The following is a 21,853-nucleotide window of genomic DNA, read 5'->3' on the forward strand; positions in this document are numbered from 1 at the left end:
TTTATTTATTTATTTATTTATTTATTTATTTATTTATTTATTTATTTTGCTGATGCTGCTATATAGTGAACACCAAGTTGCACAAAAGAGCACTTCACCTGCTCCCAGCTGTTGTATTTCTAAAATGCTATTTAGAGAAGTATATGTTGGTTTTGCTGATATTGAATGCTGGACAGTGCTATTTGGGGAGTGAAGTGGGGTCAGTGAATGAGCACATCTGTCACTTCTGCCCTGTGAAAATATTTCCCTTGAGGACACATGCACAAAACACACACCTTCTACTGTCATGCATTTGTGGTACCCCTTCAACTGCTTATTGTCTTTAGTGGAAATGTGCAAGGAAAATGCGTCCTTCTCATGTCAGCTGGTAGAGTTACTCTTCTTCAGCATCCTGTCTCACAAATGTGTGTCTGTTCATCCCCAAGCAGTTTGCTTTAATCTCCTTTAAATTCATTCTCAATCTTTATTGAAATCAACTTGCAGCCAACTTCTCATTTCTCCATCTCCCATCCTAATTAAAACCAGGAAATTGTTCCTAGAATTCCTTGGCGCTGGAAAAGTGTGTCTCGTCCAGGAGACACTTTTCTTTCTCCTTGTGTTTAGATTTTTTTTTTTTTTTTTTTTTTTTTTTCTAATTTCTTGTTTCATGTGTTACTGTACCTGCCTGCTTGTTTTCATCTCCTCTGTGCTGTTTTCTCACTTACCCTGCTGTCTCTAGCGTTCCCTCTTTGTTTTTCAGCGTTGGTACATGTACGTGTGGGTAGCCATGTGGTGGATTTAGAACTAAAGCTTTTGGTGATTACTCCCATAATGAACCATCATGCTCTGTTCAGTCTGTCATCCCCCAGAGGGATTGATTGTATTATGAAGTTATCATTCAGCCCGAGACATACTCTGTGTCCTCACACAACTCACTTAACCAATATAGCTGTACACACAGAATGAGTAATGAGTAGATTTATATTGCACAAAATGAAAGCTTGCCTTGCAGTTCAGCAGTTATACAGGCACATTTTGGGAGTCCTTAATATTTTTTGAGCAGCATGTCACTGGAATTCTAATGAAACCAGTTTAGGCTTATTGCTCTTATGGATTTATATATGGGACATTGTTTTTCACTTTTCACAAATCTTACAAACTTCTGAAGTCATATTTCAAACACAGAAGCTTTTTGCTTCACACAATTCAAATCCTGCTAAATATTGCTTATTTTTCCTGTCTGATAGATTTTGTTTGCCTTTAATGCAACTCTGGGTTAGTTTACTGGTCCCTTTGGAGTTTTGTACCCAAAGATTTCCAGTTCATCCTACCTTACCACCATTTTGTTTTCGCTAACAAACCATTGCATACCTGCCTGCCTGCCGATTAGCTCCTTGATGTCTACCATTTGATACCAACATTTTTACCTGGTCTTACACGTGTACTTATCACAGCTAATATTATTGTTTCTGTGGCTACTAACAACATTAAATGTGACTGCAATCAAACTTTTGTGTGAACAGTTTGCGACCCCAAAGCAAACCATATGCACAGAAGGAGAATATAGATGTCAGACAGCCAAGCTCTGTTTATGGATGTAATAACAGATGCCACCTTATGTGGATCAATTTTAAAGTTGTTGCGCAAGGGGAGCTGACAGCATTTTTTTATTTTTTTTTTCCAAAATTATAAAGAAGGAAACTGATGCAAAGAAAGCACAACTAACAGCAATGGCCTTTTGTGTGGCACTGACTGCAACTTCTGCAGAAAAGTCTGTCTGGATGCCAAATCAGAATCAATAGTGACAGATTTCTTTCAATAGTTCAGAAGTTTCATAATTACAATTTTCAGCTATTGTTTACTTTTGGATTTACTGCGTCTGGCTTCTGATGGTGCAGAATTATGGCAAATATCTCACATTCAGCTGGGATTTGACTGCAATAAATAACTGGCATCAAATCGGAATGTAAGTAATATGTGGAGTTAATCTGTCAATGTGATTGAATGGATTTGATTATATTTCTCTGGATATAAATTGGATTTGTCTATCTTGTAAAGTGTCTTGCAACAACATATGATACACCACAGTATACTTTGTGCACAACATTTTAGACATTTTTATGAGTAACTATCCTCAACTGAGTTGTGGGATATATTACCATAAAACGGTTGCTGATTGTTCCAGTGCTTTGCATTTTTGTATTTTTACAGTCTTGGTCATTTCGTAACTAATTGTTTTTGGGTTGTTTTTTATTTATTTATTTATTTTTTTAAGGGAAAAAAGAATCCATCTGCAGTGAGATGTTTTGCACTGACCACAGCTTTCTATCCGCTCTGAGAACTGATGATTTTGAGCAATGTTTCTTGCTGTACTTACAGGACTTAATCTACGAACATTCCAAATAAGGATTGCTAAATTGTGAGAGAAAAAGAAATTGTACTCACAATAAGCGAGTGTCTTGCACGTGATCCACAAAGATTACGAGGAGTGCAATTGATTGTACAAGCAAAAGTGGTGCAAACTGCCCTCTTTTCATGAGGATTTTGCGTTTGCCGGCTACTGGTTCAGCATGGAGAGAGTCTGAGGGTGGAATGGCCATGAAAGAAAGATGAAGTAGAAAGTCATTATGCCTGAGGTTTCATAACGACAGCAGCTCACATGGGCAGTAGCATCCCTGTCTTGTCATAACATCCCAGTCTGTCATTGCAAGGGAACCACCTCTAATTTCCACGCAATGTTGCGAAGGTGTGTCAACCAACACAAACCCACAACTTCCAGAGTCTTACTGAACTCATTCACTGATGGGACCTTGCCACCGAGGAGCTTTTTAACCAGACCGATGGCCTCAGCACCAGAGATTAGAGAACCCGACCCAAGGTCCGCAGACTCTGCTTCCTCACTAAAAGATGTGGAAGACGGGAAGTATTGTGACCTGTACAGTTATATACCACACATATAACTTCATCTTAGCTTTGGACAGCTTGACAATTTAACTGGTTAAAGTTGTACTGATATATGTGCAATCTTTAAAGAAACTCAACTGGCAAAACTGCTTATTTTTTTTAATTTTTTTTAAATATAACTTATTATATGTTGAGCATGCATGATAAAAAAACATATAGTTTCTAGAAAAAGGCATTTTTAGAGCTGCATCTTCTTTATTTCTCCCTTTAATCATTTTGGTTGCAACTTTCCTTCTTTCCTTCCCGATTACACCCTCTACATCTTTTTGCCACTGTGACCGTCTGCATGAAATTCCCTGACAGCAACTCAAAGTCAACCAGTTCAATATTAAAAAAAAAAGTGCTCTGTCTAGTCTGGATGTACCTGCAAATGGTGAACTACTGCTGACACTTAAGGTGATTAAGAGCACACTTGGGAACAGGACACAAGGGTAGACGTGCAGCACACACTGCATGTCATGAAAGTTTTCTGAACACTTTGGAAACTTAAGGGCAAATGATAGAACAGTTATTTTTCACACCTTTAATGTTATCTTCTTTAAACATAAAGTTTAAAACATATAGCATTCATCTCTTACCTCCATTTTTCTTTAGCTTATTGCACACCAGGGATTCTCAAACTTAATGTATAAAGTTTCAAATGTGCTTTCAAGATCCATGGCCAGAAACAACCGGAAAACCATTTCATCCAGTGTTCTTACGACTTCCAAAGAAAAAGAAGCGACACTTAACACCTATAAGTGTTAAGTGAAGTAATGTGTAATAAGCAGGCTAATTTTGTAAAAACCTTTAACTTAGCCAGTATCAACTTAATTACTTTTGATGCCTCAAAAAATGAAGTACTTTTCTTTAACCACATGACTAAAACAATAAACAAACTGAAAATTAACACCTTAAAACAACTGAGGTAAAACTTACAGATGAAAAGTAATCATTTGCACCAGGGTAATAATATACACATGCTTTTCTTAGTCACATGTCAGTCATGGACCAGTTTCACCTTTAGTTTCAGTCCAAGTCATCGGGGAGAATTGGCACAATGAAACCTCATATTTCAAGCAAACTCTGCGAGTGTCTCTGCTTTCAGCTATTCCTACTTTACCCTCATCATCTACTCCTATAGATATCCATCACATCATCAGACTGGTCCCATAAATACAGCTGCCTGCTAAGCCTTGCTACACTGTCACTTATCTCACATTACAGTGTGCTTTATTAGCTTCTTCTGTGACACGCTAATTATTTTCACATGTGGTAAACTCAACTTTCCGAGCAGACATATGTCATTACAACGTATCATGAGGCAGCAGGCTAAAAGCCTGAGCCGGATAGTGAGGAATTAATCTTTCACACTCTGTAAATATAAAATAATTTAATCTAGAAAAAAACAAATAAAAACTATGACGGTGGTAGAAGTCGCCATTAACAAAGAAAAAAAATGTCAGTAATTATTAAAATACTGTGGTAAAATTTTAAGAAAACAATAAAATGAAAAAGTGGATTGAAAGATGCGTACGTCCTTAATAGTTTAATTCTACCAGTGTGAGCCTTTTTCCGTCTCAAAGTGAATGAAAAAAACATCTGAGCTCTCAAATCATTCAGCAGGAGAAAAAGCTACACATTCCGTGCTGCTTTGTAATGCTGTCATTTATCACAGCATGTGAACCATTAATGTGAATTATTTATTGTCTTTGGCTTGCTGGAGATCCCTGAACTCTACAAAGACAGAGACTGAGCACACATTTAGTACATAGTTATAAAGAGAAAGACACACAGCAAAAGTGACTGATTGGAAAGTGTTTGTGGTTTTATGTGGATTCCAACAACAGGTTATCTGTATTGATGCTAAGTGTTTTCCCTTGTTGTAAACTAGGAAGGTGTGAGAAGCCACTGCATGCATGACCGACTTAAAACGTAACTATAATTAGTCTGTCTTACCCTCACTCTGCTGACTCAAGAGAGAGGGTAAGATTCTAGATTGTGCTGATATGGCACAACCTCTAAACTGGTCTTCCTAAGTGCTGAATTACTCTTTTATCTTATTTTATTTAACTTTATTCATATTTTTTTTAATTCATGGGTACCTTATCTTCATATTTTAGTAGTACTTGATTTTATTTAATAAATTCTTATTTATATTTCTTGAGTTTATTTCATGAAAAAAATTACATTTGGGTTGTCGCTTTGTAATTTAACATTTAATTATCTTGCGCCACCAAACTATGACATATAGTTTAAGCTTCTTTTCCACTACACAACTTTTACCTATTTTAGCATAATTAAAAAAAACAACAATTTTCTCACTGCTATTCCTTGATTATTATAAAATGCTTCCTCTTCTCTCCTCAGACCTGAAAAAATCATTTGAACAAGAACCCCTTGGAAAAGAAGTGTCGTTGGAGCAGGAGGTGCTGCTACAGTGCCGTCCTCCGGAGGGCATTCCAGCTGCTGAGGTATGTGCGATATTATCGTTAACCTCCTCCTGAGCTGAAAGGAAACTAAGCCGCGAGATCAGCAGACGGAAGTCATTGATGGAAGAGAGTGACAGAATAAAACATAAAAAAGGAGGCTGATATATATAGATAGAAGTAATCATATGGGAAAAGCCTGGAAGCGCCACAGAAATAAGAGTTGTATCAAATACACTACTCAAATTAAATACTTTGTGTTTGAGGGTTTTTTTTGAGGGGGGGGGTGGGAGGTGGAATCGATTAATCAGAGTGTTTTGTCAGGAGCGGCATGGAAATGTTGCATGTTGTATTTCACATACCATTATATAACATACTGTTTATTTTAATAGAAGTAAAAAGACAAATCTGTTATGTAATCCTAATACAGTATTGGTACTGTTGCAGTAATCCACAACAGTACATTTAGCCATACATGATCTAACTTGTTGCCTCTTTGGATAGATTTGTCCAAATTAATTTTAGGAATACAACACAATGTGTAACACTTATTCAACGATAAATATGCCGAATTGTCACAGGAAGAAACAGCCTTAATTCTGTTTTGACAGATGGATGCATAGAAGCTCTGCTACATGTTTGAACTGAGACCCTAAAGGTCCCCAGAGATCCAATTTGAGGACAATTTAAACCCATTTAAGGGGAACAAAATAGGAAAAGGTCAGTAAAGGTGAATCATAATCAAGGTACTTTAAAGTGTTGTGCAGCATGAAACATGAAACATATTAGAAATGACTACTTTAAGTAAGCAAACATATTTGCTCACTTGTGTGACCTAAACTTTGTAACAAAACAACTGCTTTTACAGCAAACATTTAGTTATGTTTGTGGGTCGAACACGAACACAATGAACACAATTATATTCATCAAGTGTAATGTCACATTGACATTTCATTAACTTATAAAGTTGACCCTGTAGTCGGCATTTATTTTGGGGCCACTTAGGTCACTTTAATTCTCAGAGTGCTGGATCTACATCCAAACTATTTGCTGTTCAAATTGTTGTTTAATTTCTCACTTTCAGATGGTTTGTACCTGTACGTATGAAAAGTCATTATTTCATCTACATAGTTGGTCACAGGGGAAGTGCAGTGACCCCAGGCTGCACTTTGAGACGGCTTCACTGGCGGGTGCGGAGTCTCAGAATCAGGTTTCCATCCTCAAGGTTTGATAGTCGTTTGCTACTGCACTTAAGTACATAACTCCCCTAAGAGAAAAGAGAGAAGGCATATCAGCATACAAATTGAGAAAGCATGTAGGAGAAAATTTAAGATGGAAGTGTAAGGAAGACAGGGAAATCTTTTTTTTTTTTTTTTTTTTCCCCTTTTACAATATTGCATTTAGTTTTTATTGGGGAACTTAAGCAAGTGCAATAGTTGGATTGCACTTGCACTATAACATTCGAAGATAAAAACCCTGATTATTAGTCAGTTTTTGTGTCTTTTTGTTGTCTTACACCTACTTTCACCCTCTCAACTCATGCTCAGTTCCTTCGGAGACCGGCCTCCGCACTAATGACTCATTATCACTCCTGTCTTATCAGCATTTTTGACTGCAGTTTATATTTGACAACTTTTTGAACACATTTGTGCAGCAAAAAATGTATGTACACAGACACACACTCATGCGCAACCATACAGAAAAATAAAGCTTCTTTTCCATTGTGTTCAATTTGCTACCTTTTCCAGTCGTCTTACTTTTGTCATAATGGGATTTCAGGAAAATGGATTGGTCTGTCTTGTCTGTCTGCTGAAGCTCTTTAGAGGGATTTGGATTTAAAACCATCTGAAGACCCTTGGTTGTAACCCTGACTATTTTTTTTATTGCCCTTGATTTTCTGTTTTTCTCCGTTCTCATCACATCTTTTCTTTTTGCCATCAGCTCTGTTCTCAGTTTTATTCGCTCCCTTAGGCCCTGGCTACAGTTTCTCCAGATTTTATTTATTTTATGGATATATTTTTTTTCCTACTTCTGTGAAGAACAACTGTGTATACAATCCAGGGATAGACAATAGGGACAAAAAGTTCTTCATTTTGTGTTTTGTATTGCTGTTGCAATAAAGGTGATGATAACGTTGTTTTAAGATATTCAATTGATATAGATATATGCACCAAAACTTTGGAATCTGTTTATGAATCATTTTGATCATTGTTGATGTCACCTAATTCAAGTCACAAATACAGTGACTAGTTTAGACTTGACTTTATGACTTTTGATTCAGACTCTAAGGCAAATGACGACAAATGGAGTTGAATTTTTCAGCTGAAAATTCACCACTTGTGTACTTGAACCCCTTTGACTGCTGGTGTTGGTCAGAAGGCCAATTGGTGCCGATTACACAGCATCTTTGCTTCTGTGAGTCTGCCCCAGGGCAGCTGTAGTTACAATATGAATCTGTGTGTCAATGGGTGAATGACTGAATGTAGTAAACTGCTCTAGTCCTCTGGGCCATTTACCATTTAAATATCTTTACACAAGATAACCTTTGTATCAAGTTATGGAAGAGAAACATTGAGAGCTCCCAAGGACCTAATATAGCTGGTGTGTGTACTTGTATTCATAGAAATACCCTTTTTATTTGAGGTATTTTTCATTTATCTGAGACAAAAATATGCAGCAATGCCATGCTAAAATAATAGTTGTTTAAGAAATACATATTTTCTGACAGACATTGTTTCAAAAAGAGATAAGTTAGTGTAGAAAATATGACCAAAGTTCTTCTGAATAACAATATTTGCTGTGAAATGCAGCACTTTTTTAACACTTGAGGTCAATTGCACTTGCTGCAAATGTATGCCAAATATATTCACCTTTTTTTTGAAAAGCATTCATATGTAATGGTAATGAATTATTGATTTTTACTACTACTTACATAAATGTTAAACTAATTTGACTAAGAGTCAATTAAATTTAAATTCAAAGTTTAGAGCTTGAGCCTTGACTTGGAATATGCAGGTTTTGACTTTGGACATGAGTTCAGACTTACGTGACTTGAAACTTGACTCAAAACTGGAGAAGAACATCTCTGCACGTGGGCGGGATGAGCACATGCAGTGGAGAATCTCTGCTTTATGGATACAGCATAATGTTTACAACTTGAATCCTCTTTCTCTCACTTTTTTTTTTTAATTGACAGTTCTCGTTCTTGGTGTCCTGTGACCTCTCTTAAAAACGTTCTAATATTAGTGACCACAGTCGCCTTGTGGACCAGTTGACGACTGCTGTAAAGTTGTCAATGTGATAGGCCTGATGGCTTGATATGTGATATCCATGTCTTACTGCCCAGCTGGTACCTGACTGTCAACATGCTGAAGCAAAGTCTTTACTCCCCAAACAAACATACTTAAAATTTACATTCATACTCATAAAACGTGTAACAGCAGACAAATGCCAACTCTTTTCTCCTATTGTCACATGCAGTGTGTGTGCATTTAATATATATGAAGAAGAAGAAAAAAGCATTACAGCATGACCAGAAGCACACAAAAGGACAAGTTTAAAAGATCATTTTAAGTGCTCCAGTGCTAGCCTTCAGAGGTCGGGGTCAAACTAATTCCAGGCACCAAAGAAAATGTCTACACACCTACATGCTGCTGCCTCATTTTCACTCTCCTCAAACAACACCTTTTCTGTGAACTGAAAGTCTATTCTACATGTTTTTTTTTTTTTATGCCTTGCATTCTGATCCTACTGTGAGAGACGATTCAGGATATTCAGATGCAGCTAAATCTTCTTGATTAAAGAGTCTGTAAATTCAGTGGACTGTCAACAGTTGCAGCTGAACGTTTACTTTCCATAAAACTATCCTCACAGTTTGGTTTAGTTTTTTTTTTTTTTTTCTTTTCATCATCGAGGTCTCGAGTCCAACAACAGATAACACCCTGAAGTAGCTGTGCTAAAGGTGAGCAGCTGTTTGAAATTTGGAACTGAGCCACAGTCAGTTCAAGTGTATACATACCGCACAAATGTTGTGAGGCCCATTAGGACTCGAAGGCAGCAAACTGACAGCGATAATACATATATCTTATAACTTAAAAGAGTCCGTGTGACCCCAGAGGGTAAGGAGAGTCAGTGGACTGCACACGACAGGTGGAGTTATAGATTTCTGCGTGCGCGTGCGTGTGTGTGTGCCTGTCTGCGTCTGTCTCTGTTTTTGAGTGATTACCCCAGCTGCAGCGAAATAAACACATCAATGTGTGGTGACAGGCACTCCACGTGTCACTAACGCACAAGCACGCACACACTAATGCATACACAAAAGTCAGACAGTAACTTGATACGTTTCTGGAGCCTGGTCAAGTTCCTGTCACATTCTTAACCACTTAATCCACCGTCTTAATATATGCAGTTACTGAGATAATGGTTTTTGACCACTCCTTAAATGTACTGTGGCGTAACATATTTAAACCACAAAACAATTAATTCCTTCACTGGGTTGTGCAGCATGTTTTTTGTGTGACACTGTGGATTTTCAGTAAAACCAGTCATTCAATTGTAAGATTCAGAAAATGTTCTCCTACCGGAGACATGGCCACTACTGCTGTTTTATAGCTAAAGGATGGCCAAAGACATATTCATCTTCAAGATATTTCATCTTCAAGCATGCCACACACACACACACACACACACACACACACACACACACACACACACACGCAGACACACACTCACACATCTTCCCAGGGGGTAAACTGGCACATCTGTGCATTAGTGAGGCCCCAGGTTTGTTTGTCCCACTCATGGACAAACAAACCTTCATGATGACCATTGGTGCCATTTTTCTAACAAATGCTCTTGTTAAACAGTGTCAAGTAGGCTTAGACAAAAGTATTTGCCTAATCATTTGGGCATATTTGCGTACCTTTGTGAATATGTGAGATTGTGTGATGAAAACTGTAGTAGATTTGACTGTCAGAAGGTATCATTTTTGGCGAGGCAAAATGCTTATATGCCACATTTTCATATATTTAGAGTAAGCTGAGTAGGACTGCAACTACTGATTATTTTGCAAGTGGATAAATCTGTCAATATATTTATGATTAGTCTATTAGTAAATGGTTATTTTCAACTTAACTCAGTATTTTTAATATTGTGCCAATTTACAAAATGTACTTTTACAGCAAGACACTTATAAAAAAAAAGAGATGTCAATTCAATCCGATCATACAGATAAAATTGTTCCAAATTGATCCTAGTTATCAAAAACTGCACTCAAGCTCTGTGTATTATTCATATTGGTTAAAAAGTTTTCTATCTAAGGTAAGTAGTGAAACGTAGTGAGATCTTTACTTACTTTGTGTCATTGACTTTGGAGCAATCTCGCAAAACAGTGGATATGAAAACTCCCTTTAACAGGAAGAAACCTTCACCAGAACTACGCTCAGTGTGAGTGGCTATCAACCACAACTGACTGGGGGTTTGAGAAGACAGAGCAAAAACAAAGTAGCACTGATCCAGAAGTTCATGGTATTTGAAAGAAAAGTAGTGAATGTAGTAGCTGCTTTAGTGGCTTCATTTAGGAGAGAAACACAGCTAAGCAGATATGCTTTGAGCCAGATTTCACGTCTGTATTGTAGGACTAAAGGAAGCAGGAAGAGCTATGACAGCTGAAACTCAGCCAGTGTCCGTGTCTTGGAGAGAGACAGTGATAAACAGTGACATACAATGCCAGATGGACCATCTATAAAAGGAGAACAGATTGTTGACAGCACTAACTCAACTGATTGCCCCCCTTCCAGGAAGGAGTCACAACTAAACTGACTTACCAGACTGGATGTAGCTTCTATAAGGAGCAAAAGAAACAGAGAGAACATAAAGTTATTATCCTAAATAACACAAATAATGCAAAATTGGAGAGGAGTAGGAAAATATAGTTGGGTGAGGAAAAAGGGGCAACATGTACTCCTGCAGCCTAAGCCCACTGACCAGGAGTCAAGTCCTCGAGATCTACTATCTTGTAACTTTTAGATACATTTTTTTCCAATCCACCTGAAAAAAATGAATGGGTCAGTACCAGACCTCTGTAGAGCTGATGAGGGAATTTTGCAGTTAATTCAGGTGGGTTGGATGTGAAATGCATCTAAAAGTTGCAGCATGGTAGAGCTCGAGGACTGGTCTTGGATTACTACAGACGCTTAAATAAATAAATCCATATCTGCTTATTTATTCATTTCTGCACACGATCTTGGGTGGCAAATAAAACTGATTCTGATTGTGATCATGTGGGTGCAACTTCAGTTCTGAGAACCAATACATTTTACTGCAACCTCAGATGCACACACTCGTCTTTAACTCATAAACTCTCGCAGTATACTAAAGCGATCTGTTAACCTGAACATAATATATATCTATATGTATCTCTTTTTTGATCACCTGTACTTCAAACTATGAAACTCTTATCAGAGTCAGACCTGAACTAGATTTCACTTTACTGGTTAAAAAAATCTTTAAAACTGTTTGTGATCTCAGGAAGAATTCAATCTACTAACTTCACCACAAAGACCTCACAATCTAATCTTTTTTTAAAGGTTCTATCGGCCTTTATTTGATAGTTAATTGACAGGAAAGTAGGTAATGAGAGAGGGGGGAAGACATGCAGCAGAGGTCGCCAAGGCCGGGAATCAAACCTGCAACAGCTGCGTCGAGGACTAAGGACTCCATAAGTGAGTTGTGCTTAACCCCTGCACCACCAGAGCACACCCCACAATCTAATCTTTAACCTTGACACAGTCCCCCAAGCGGTCGGAGTGGACTCCACTTGAGTTTTTTACACTGTGTACAGCAACTTGACCTCGCGTGTGCTTTTCCAAGTTTTTTTTTTTTTTTTTTTTTTTTGTGTGTGTGTGTGTGTGTGTGTGTGTGTGTGTGTGTGTGTGGTTTTTGCTGACAAAATACACCCATTGCTTCTCCGTTGTTTGGCCAAGCTAGTTTTGCACAATTTTACTGTTATGATTGATTAGAAAAAATATATTGCATTATTATTATTATTATTATTATTATTATTATTATTATTAACAATGTTCTTTTTCATATAGTGTTAGCACTTTTTTATCTTTTGTGTAAACATATATCTGTTGTTGCTGTTACACCTTGTTTTCCTTCCTGTGTGACAATGAAGACTATTTCTATTTGTATTTCTCTATTTGTCCATAGTTAGAATTTCTGAACAATACCAGGTTGAAAATATGTAATATCATATTTGCATTTTCTTTTAAACGAAATGTTTTCACTTCTGAACCCCAGGAATTAAAACTGCATCAATAGAAAACGCGTACAGTTGTGTGCCTTGCTTGAGTGTTTTTGCGTTTGTAGTTGTATGGCTGTTTTCTGTGTACAAAAAACAATTTCTGTAATGCTGCTTCCCCAATAGATACTTACCTTAATCCTCTTTGAGCTGGCATAGTAAGCTCCACAGCTCATCTCTCACCACACTTTTATGTTGATCCCCAACCTCTGTCAGAAATCATCGCCATAATCCAGATTAGTCAGCAATCTCTCTTTTTTATTTCAACTACCTGGGTAAATTATTGAAATGATGTTAAGCTTATCAAAATGACGTTGCACTGGTTTATCATTGAAGAGTAATTTCCAAATGAGGAAGATGAAATGGAGCAGCTTTTGTTTCATTTTAGTTGTAGCTATGATGTGGTTGGATGTTGGCAACATGCAGTAAGATTATAATCACCACATAAAGATCAAATTATGCATTAGATATTTCTGCCCACTCACATACAAGTGGGATTACAAGTGGATTTAAATCATGATTTATCTTTCATTCCACCTTAGCTAAGTGTAAAAATGCCAAACACACAGGCACAGCTATGGCAAATGTTTAGTGTAGTGTGGGAAGTGTAATCTTCCTGTATTACTGATAAGTTGTACTTAATTTCAGGGATGAGGCAAATTGCACTTTTTAGCCATCGGATCGGACTGCATAGAGCTGCAACATGAGTTTTCTTTTTCTTTGCAAGTTTATCAGCTTTCTTTCTTTTTAAGCTCTCCTAAGATTGTCACTAATGTTAGTTTTTTGATCAGTTTTCTATGTTTCTACGTTTTCTACATGGTGCCTTGACAAACCAGTGTAAGCATTGCTTTTTTTCTACTACATCATAATTGGGAGTAATGGATAAGATTGGTAACTGCTAAAAAGACAAAGAATAACCTAAATTACTTTGGGTAATATATTTTTCTCCATGAATAATGGTGATTCTAGTGCATTGCACAGGGTATTTCAAAATCCTTGTCACTGGTCACAATAATATGGACATGGCAGACACCTGATGAAACTTTCATCACACAGTCCTTACAGTGGAGGACAGTCGAGTGAATTGAGTAGTATTTAGAGCTGCAGATCTCAAATATTTTACTAGTCAAGTATCCCATCAAATAATCCATCATGCATTCAAGTAATCGTGTAACTATGTACTATGCTAATTCTTCCTAACTTTTTCTCCCAGGTCTTGTCGTTAAATCTGCAGTAAGAGATGTGCTGTGCATTTTCAAATGCAGACAGATTAAGATTTCTTATTTTCATTTTCAGAACCTGTACTGCTCTCACTTAACGCTCGACCATCACATTCATAATATATGTTTGTGCCTCAAAATATGATCCGCTTCTCTTCAAAAGTATGTTTCTGTGTCGCAAATACCTTTGAAAATATGGTACTGCATTCACAATGAATGTAGAAGCTATACTTTTCCCTTATGTTGACTCCAGCTACAGCCCTTACATTAAATATGTCCATCAGCTAGGCCACTTCCAGGAACTATCAATTAAAATACAAAGATGGAAACTTCCCGTTAAGCAGGCGCTCTGTATTTTGTTCCTTTACTGACAACTTAACTCGCATTATTTTTTTCTTTCGCTACTTGAAGTGGGCAGGAAATATGCAGGCCAGTGATCTTTCACTCTTTCAGTTCTCTGCAGTCTGAGGTTTGAGTTGTTTTGAAGAAAGGATGTTTGTGTGTGTGTGTGTGTGTGTGTGTGTGTGTGTGTGTGCGTGTGTGTAGATTGAGGGTTGAGTGGGTGCTTCACTCAGAAGTATGTCAGCAAGGTATAATGAAGGCATTTTTGTGGATCCCCCTCATCACCTCACCCTCCCAGCACACTCCCAAATTAGAAGGACCCAATCTTTTCCCTCTCATTACCTGCTCAAAAGCTTCTTTGGGGATTGGTGCGGTTGTGCATCTTTGGCCTCATCTCTTTCAAACATCTACTGGAAGAGTTTTGCATGTGTCAATGTTAAAAAAGGCTTTTTTTTCCAATCATTTTTTTTCTTTTTCCACTGAATTCAATACTTGAGCTGCAGCTACAGGTTGCCTGTGTGACAACATTTGTACTTCTGAATACTTTTTTCATCTCTCTCAATTACTATTTCTGTCTTTCTTTACCTTATATTGTTTACCTGTCTTGTGATTTTTTTTTTTTTAAATGTGCTGCCTCTCTGTCATTCTCTTAATCTCTTAGTTTTTTTCCGTCCCTCTTGTCTATCTTGACATATCGAGACAAATCTGAGGAGTGACGGTGACATGACTGCATGGAGTGTTCTGCAGCTACCCCTGTTGCCCTTGGCAATCCTGACAGTGTTGTCACAGATGAATGAGCACACTGTTTTGACGCTCAGTGTGGAGTTGTCAAATAACAAAATTTGTTTCTGTTCTGTTGAGTTTGGGAAGTTCTTAGACCTTGTAACTCTTCTTGGACAACAACAAAAGCTTCTTAATTTGTAATTTGTGTGAGAGTTTTTTAGCAATAAAATAATAGAGGAATGAAATGAACATCAAACAGTAATTTGTGAAGTAATTCAGCGTTTAGCATTGGTTCTCAATTTGGCTTCTGGTGGATATTGAGAGATAATTTTATATACTTATCCACTTGACAGTAAATTCCTCATCTGAGACCATGACTGAAAAAGTTTTAATAAGCCTGGGCTTTAAATAATTGCTGCCAGTTAATGGCTTTTTATTCACATCACATCATCATTCGCTAACATAATCGTAAGTGAATTATAAAAGGAGGTTATCATCAGTGCAATTACTTTTTTTTTTTTATTCTCGCTTGATTTTGAAAAGTATCTGTGTCTGATGGCACCACATGTGAAACATTGGTACAGAAATATTCTGCTGAGAAGCTACTAATCCAATTGATGCTCTGCCACTTTCTGATCCACATTTGTGGCAAAATGACACAAATACCTGTCTAATACATTTGTGAAGCACTTATGATTGTTAAAGTTTGAAAGGTTTTTTTTTTTTTTTTTTTTTGCAAGATTTAATTCAATAGAATTTTAGCATAATTGTCCTGAAGATTGTTATTGTTAGAAACTTCTCTTGTCAGAACTCCAAATGTCATGTATCACCATGCTTTTAACAAAAACATTGCATATATTTTTAGAAACCTTGACATTATGGAATATGGTGTGTGCAGAGATTTGAAAAGTCATCATCAAATTGATTTCATTGCATAAGGTGAAGAGGTATGGATGCTTTCTTGTAGCACTGTGAGGAGAATCTCAAATCTCTCTGATATTAGTTCTACGTCGACAGTTTTATTTTTTCTTGTGTACAATTTGTCTCTTTTAGAAAAAACTGGAATAAAAAGGCCCGTTGCTGTGGACAAGTAAGATATTTCTCTCCAGGTTAGTTCTCATTCATTCATGAATAGTAAATGAATTGAAGAATGCGACACAAATGAACAGGATGGTCTCAAATAATTCATCTGACCAAGCTAATAAAGCAAAGCTGATTTTGTTATTGGGTGGTTTTAATAACACTGGAGAGTTTGAGAGTCAATTAAAAAGGATTAGCATGCCCCCAAGCAGCTCAGAGCCTCTTCATGCTCTAATGATTATGGAGTGTCATCAGAACTCCTACACTTTACAGTGAATCAGCTTTGACATATACAAACATAGCGCTTAGTGTGCATAGTTTTCTGTGGCTGTGTCAGACTTGTTACCAGCTGGTGATGTTTCCAGGGCGTAAACTGTGTTTGGGCCAATGGAATAGACTGTGGGTTTTCCCTGCTTCCCCCAAACCCTATGCAGGAACAAAAGGTGCTTTTAGAGGCTGCCTGGCTGCAGACTTTTCATCATGGTCAGTACTTAGTGCTGTTACACCATGACTAGCAAGTTTAAGAGTTTAAAAATGTTTCTTTAGATTGTGTTTGGTGACTTTTCCCCTCATTCTTTAAATTATTGGTTAGTCTTTTTCAGTTTGTTGTTTTAAATTTAGCTAAGATATTCTTTACGATGTTTATATCTATGTTTTGATAAGTTTGATGAAGTCCATTGAGCAGTTTGAGGAGTTTTCATTTATGTTTTTTTTCTCAATTTTTATCTCAATCTGTTTTTCACATAGTTCTTCTCACTTAACTTTCTTTTTTTTTTGTGGTTTAATGTTTGCATTGCATGTGTGATTTTAAATATGTCACCTGGTAAGGTAATCTTGTTAAAGGCTTGTTTACATCAAAGATGAAATAATTGGCTTAAAAAATACATGAATAAATAATTCCCCTGACTGTTCAATCGGTTTGCCCTATATCACATTGAATTAGTCTCATTTTGAAGTTCTAATTTATTTTATATATGAAATTTGTTTGGCCCTTTAGTAACTAGTGAGAAACAATAGCCTAAACAAGTTTCCTTATTTTTTAGACTGTCATGAATTATGCATCACCTGAGATGTACGAACTCTCTTCCATTCCTTTGTGAACATTCTTGTTTTACTTCTGAGGGAACAGGAGAGCTCAGTAGAAAAGGCAAAATACATCATTGTCCAAAGGCGCAAAACAGCATGGACATAAATACAGAGAGCAGAGACATGAAAAGTTTCACTGCACTGACCCATGAGCCTGCACAAGGCTGTTCTATAATTTAATAACTTGTCAGTCATTTTAACACTGGCTTACTGCTGCAGGAAAAAAAAAGTTATAGGTAAAATGATGACTATAACAGGCCTAACAAAATTCCCAAAACTGTTATAAAAGGTCTTTGTGGGATTGTGTTAAGTTCAAAGAATCCATAGCATATTAATATGGTCAGTAAATAATATTTAGTGTTTAATAAACTTTCTGCAGGTTCATGTGTCAGTGTAATGGTCCACTTGTAATTCCTTTTAAAGTATGTTAAATTCAAGTGTAAGAACTACTTAAACACACAAAATAAATAAGTTAGTTGTCAGTATGTTTTTGTAAGTTTAGTCTTTTTATATTGCAAACTTTTATTCCCTCTATGACAAGCTAAACGTGGCTTTTGAACTTTTACCTGATGGTTTTTTAGGTGTTGATTTTAATTCCATGTGTTACTGGGTCAGCATCTGTTTGGGGGAAATGTTCCCTCCACGTGTCTGAGGCGTTAAGTGGAGTCGTGTGTTTTTGCAACTCCTGATTTGAGTCAAGGGCTTTATTTTCCATTTTTAGCACCCAAACACCCCCATCTTAACCCATCAGTGCTGTTTTCCTACAAAGTGATTATTCTGTAAAAGGTTTTCTCAATTATTTTTGCATATTTCTGTGTATCAGTGTAGTGACTGTTCTGCTTTCTTTCTTTCTTCATCAATATTTGGTTTTCAAATTCAGGAAGAAACAAATAAATTGCACATTTTGTAAACAGTCAAATTCCCAGCAGGCCCTTAGGTGTTGGACATGAAAACTTGAAGATAAGATATAAAACAATGATGAGGAAATTCAGAAAAAAAAAAAAAAAAAAGTCTCAGTGTTTTCTGTATTTTAATGATCCATTGGATAAATTTGCCTCTGCTTCCTAGATTCACAGATCAGGCTCATCTGCCTTTATGTCTGCATTGATAGCAAACCCCTGGTGTTCTTAACCAGCTTGCGCCCTAAACATTTTTAAAAATACTTTGGATTAGTTTCCGCATGAGTCATGTAATTCACCCAACGGACCAGGATCGTCGTCTGTATGAGCCACAGTGGCTTTTGTCATTCCCACACAGTCTTTTGTGGTCTTTTTCATGCTTTTCGAACTTCCTTTTCTAAGTCATGAGTCTTCTCTTCTTTTTTGTGCTTCCTGCACATCTTTTTCCCATTAACTCACCAACCACCTGCACCATGTCTCCAAAGGACAGACCATCAATCAATCTTCCACAGTGGTAGTTCCACAATGTAATGCCTGGCTCCTCTTCGTGAAGAAATGAGTTGGAAAAATTAGCAAAAGCTGGTATTAATGTCGGATTGTTCACGCTCACACATTTTCACGTGCACTTTTTTAACACGTGCATTGTAGTGTGAATTACTACTCTTACCTACCTTCATTGTCTTGCTGATTTTTTTTTTTTCTACACCATTCCCTTAGCTCTCGCCTTTGCATTCCTCACATGACTTTTACTTTCCTGCTGTTGTTTTCCCAAGCGTGGGAGCCTAATAAATTACTTCGGCATATCTTCCACAGCTAGCCTTTCTACTCCCTTTTCCACCCTTTTACCACTCCATCTTTTTCTGCTCTTTCTCTTCCCAGTCCCTGACATGGTATAGAAATACCGCATCTGTCTTTTGAACATTTTCTTTATATTTTCACTTTTCTGTTTGTATTCCTTTGCAGTCTTTTTCTCCACTGCTCCCTCTCTGTCCCATCCTTCCTTGCTTGCTCTCCCTATCTGTTGACATTGTCAACTAAGTTTTAATGGATCACCCACAGTTATCTGACTCTTGTTTCCTCTTCCTCCTTCGCCATTATCACAGCCTCACCTACTCTCTCTCTCTCTCTCTCTTTTCCTACTTCAGCATTGCTGTGGAAATACCTTTTCTTTTTCCAACACTCTCTAGAGATTGTTCCCCATCCATCTTTTCACCTCTCCACTCTTGAATGTTGACGGTAGAGGGTGAGTCTAATAGATCACTATGAAGCATCTGCACCTGTGTTAAATCTCAGTGGTAACACGGCGGCGTGTATGAGTAAGCATGTGCACATGTGTGTTTGTGTGCACTCCGGCGAGGCCGATGTAAGCTTTCTGTTCAGAACATCTGTGACCTCCTTTAGTGCTGAGCTACTTCCCTTTATGCCTCTGCTAACCATCTTCTTGTGTACCTTGGTTAGATTTCAGGTAAACATGGTAGAAGTTTTGTGAGTCCTTAAAACGTACATGTCTGGGTGTTGCATAATAAACGACGCCGTGTGAAAATACACGAGAACAAAAAAAAAAAAAGTCACAGCTGAATAACATAATGCTCATGTATCATACACGCAAGTCATACATCATCACTTGTACCACGTTGCAGCAGAATAGTAGGTTATAAATAGCTCTCTGTTAAGCTGTCCCAATCCAAATAGGCGTCCTCTTGTGTCCCGATTCTGTTTGTACTGGACACCTTGGCGAGTATTCAATTATTTCCTACTCTCTGATACACATCATATATAATATGTCTTCTTCTTACAAAAAAGACATGAAATAAATAATTATTTCATCTGCAGTGTGAATATGTTTAGCCAGCTATAGACCATATGCTTGTAAAACCAGTTCAAAACACAATATCAAATACTGTATGCTGTAGTACATGTCTTAGTTAATCAGTTCCAACTACAAATATCAATATATTTTGTTAGGATTTTTTTTTTTTTTTGCAATTGATTAATACAAAATAGTCCATGGTTGTTAGGTGGAAGGAAAATTTTATGTGCAAAAACTTTTAACAAATGAAAAAAGGTGTGCCGTATATTTGCGTGCAACCTCTTCTCCTCTCAGAAAGAAAGACGAAAGAAAAATGAGAACCATGTATAATTTTTCTTTGACTTCACATTTATGGTGTGCATTGAGTTAGTCTATTGAAGTTTATAATGGGATAAGGGAAAGTTACGATGCACTCCTTTGTTGTCATTGTTCGACATATAAATCCTTAGAAACCTGAAAAAAAGTTTTCCACTCCTAACTCTGAACTAGATTTCATCTGATGTGTCTTTCCAGAACTTCATTAAGGGGTTATTGTTGATGGCAACCCAGTTATGTCAGCACGGTTAATTGGGTCTTTATGTCACTTGCTTGGATCTAATTAATTAAGCTGTCAGAGCTTCTGAAATCCCATGTTGACACACACACACACACACACACACACACACACACACACACACGCATACACACCCACGCACGTGTACACAAGCATACTTCTCCGCCTTGAGTCCCATATATATATATATATCCATAGTGACCTTATGTTAACCTGCACAATCTGCCAGTCTGGCCACTCGTAGTGTGTAATGTATTGCTGGTGTGTTGCTGGCTGCAGTGAATTCCCCACAGAAGCACTGGGCAGCAGAACTGTCCTAATCACCTCCCAAGCGTGGAGAAGACGCAGACGGAAACACCAGGACATATGGCCAATTAAGACATTGATGTGAAATGGTACAAATATATTGTTGGTGGATGTGTGTGATGTGTGCTGCAGAGAACACATCACACAATGGAAGCAATGTATTGATTATTCATAGCAAGTGTTATGGGTTTCAGCACAAATGTTGACATTTTATCTTAAATACAGTCTGTTTTCTTGTGACTGTTTTTGACATAATTTTTGCAAAATCTTGTCTTTGCACGTCTGATTATGTGCTTGTGTCAGCTTGCCACACTTGCGCTTGAGAAAGGGCTTTATTTGCTGCCTTATTTGTTCTTTAAATCATTTGTTCAATTATTAAGCATGGTGCTTTTTGTTTGGAGCCTAAACGCAGACTGCACTACTCTCACTCTTATTGTTAAATGTTCCTTCTACATTTAAACACATAAACAAAATCTTTATTGCAGAGGCAGTGTTTGGAAAAATGTAGTTTATGGTGGAGTGGATGAAAAGAAAATTAGATTTATGTGGAAAAAGTACTGTTAGTAAGAAACACGGTGTCGGGATGAGGGTGTGTTGTATAGATCTTAAAGTTGAAAGGACAATTAAGCAAGGTCCTCTTGGCACAAAAATGTGGCCATTTGTATTTCCTAGAATGCTGCCAACTAGAAGGTTTAATGTCCAAATTGGAGGAAGTGAATTAAAGAGAACGAACACAAATACACACACTGTGTGTGCCCTACAAATCTCATTTGTTTCAGCTCGCTTTATCAAATCAATAGTTACTACTTGTACAGTTGTAAATTACACTACTTAAGAGGTGATGCTTAAAGATTCGCACAGAAGCTGAATCTTTAATATCTGCACTTCAGGCTGTTTTATAAAATCCAGATATGCAGGCAAAAGACCACTAGACGTATAATTGTAGAACTATCGTTAGAAATGAGGATTTAAAAGATTTAAAAGTATGCAAAAGTATTTATACCATTTTCACATTTTGTCATGTCACAACCCTTAACTTAATTGTATTTTAATGGGATTTTTTATTGGATAGACCAAAACAAAGTAAAGCATAATAAACTTTTTTTTTTTTTTACCATTTTTTTTCCCTCATTCTTCTTTTCATCCAGTGTTATGACAAATATGACAGTGAAGGTTGTTT

General features: G+C 37.1%; 1 protein-coding gene across 3 annotated transcripts in view; it reads left to right on the plus strand.

Moving 5' to 3' along the window:
* The window catches only part of LOC106957660 (netrin receptor UNC5C-like), a 208,741-nt gene that overhangs the window by 132,774 nt on the left and 54,114 nt on the right, over window positions 1-21,853 (plus strand). For all 3 annotated transcript variants that reach the window (XM_015049073.1, XM_015049071.1, XM_015049072.1), the window contains exon 4: window positions 5,293-5,396. In XM_015049073.1, coding sequence (XP_014904559.1) covers window positions 5,293-5,396 — 104 coding nt within the window. The remainder of the gene's footprint in view (window positions 1-5,292; window positions 5,397-21,853) is intronic.

This window comes from Poecilia latipinna, unplaced genomic scaffold, assembly GCF_001443285.1.
Source record: "Poecilia latipinna isolate Pla-1442-1.1 unplaced genomic scaffold, P_latipinna-1.0 Scaffold924, whole genome shotgun sequence".
NCBI classification, from domain to species: domain Eukaryota; kingdom Metazoa; phylum Chordata; class Actinopteri; order Cyprinodontiformes; family Poeciliidae; genus Poecilia; species Poecilia latipinna.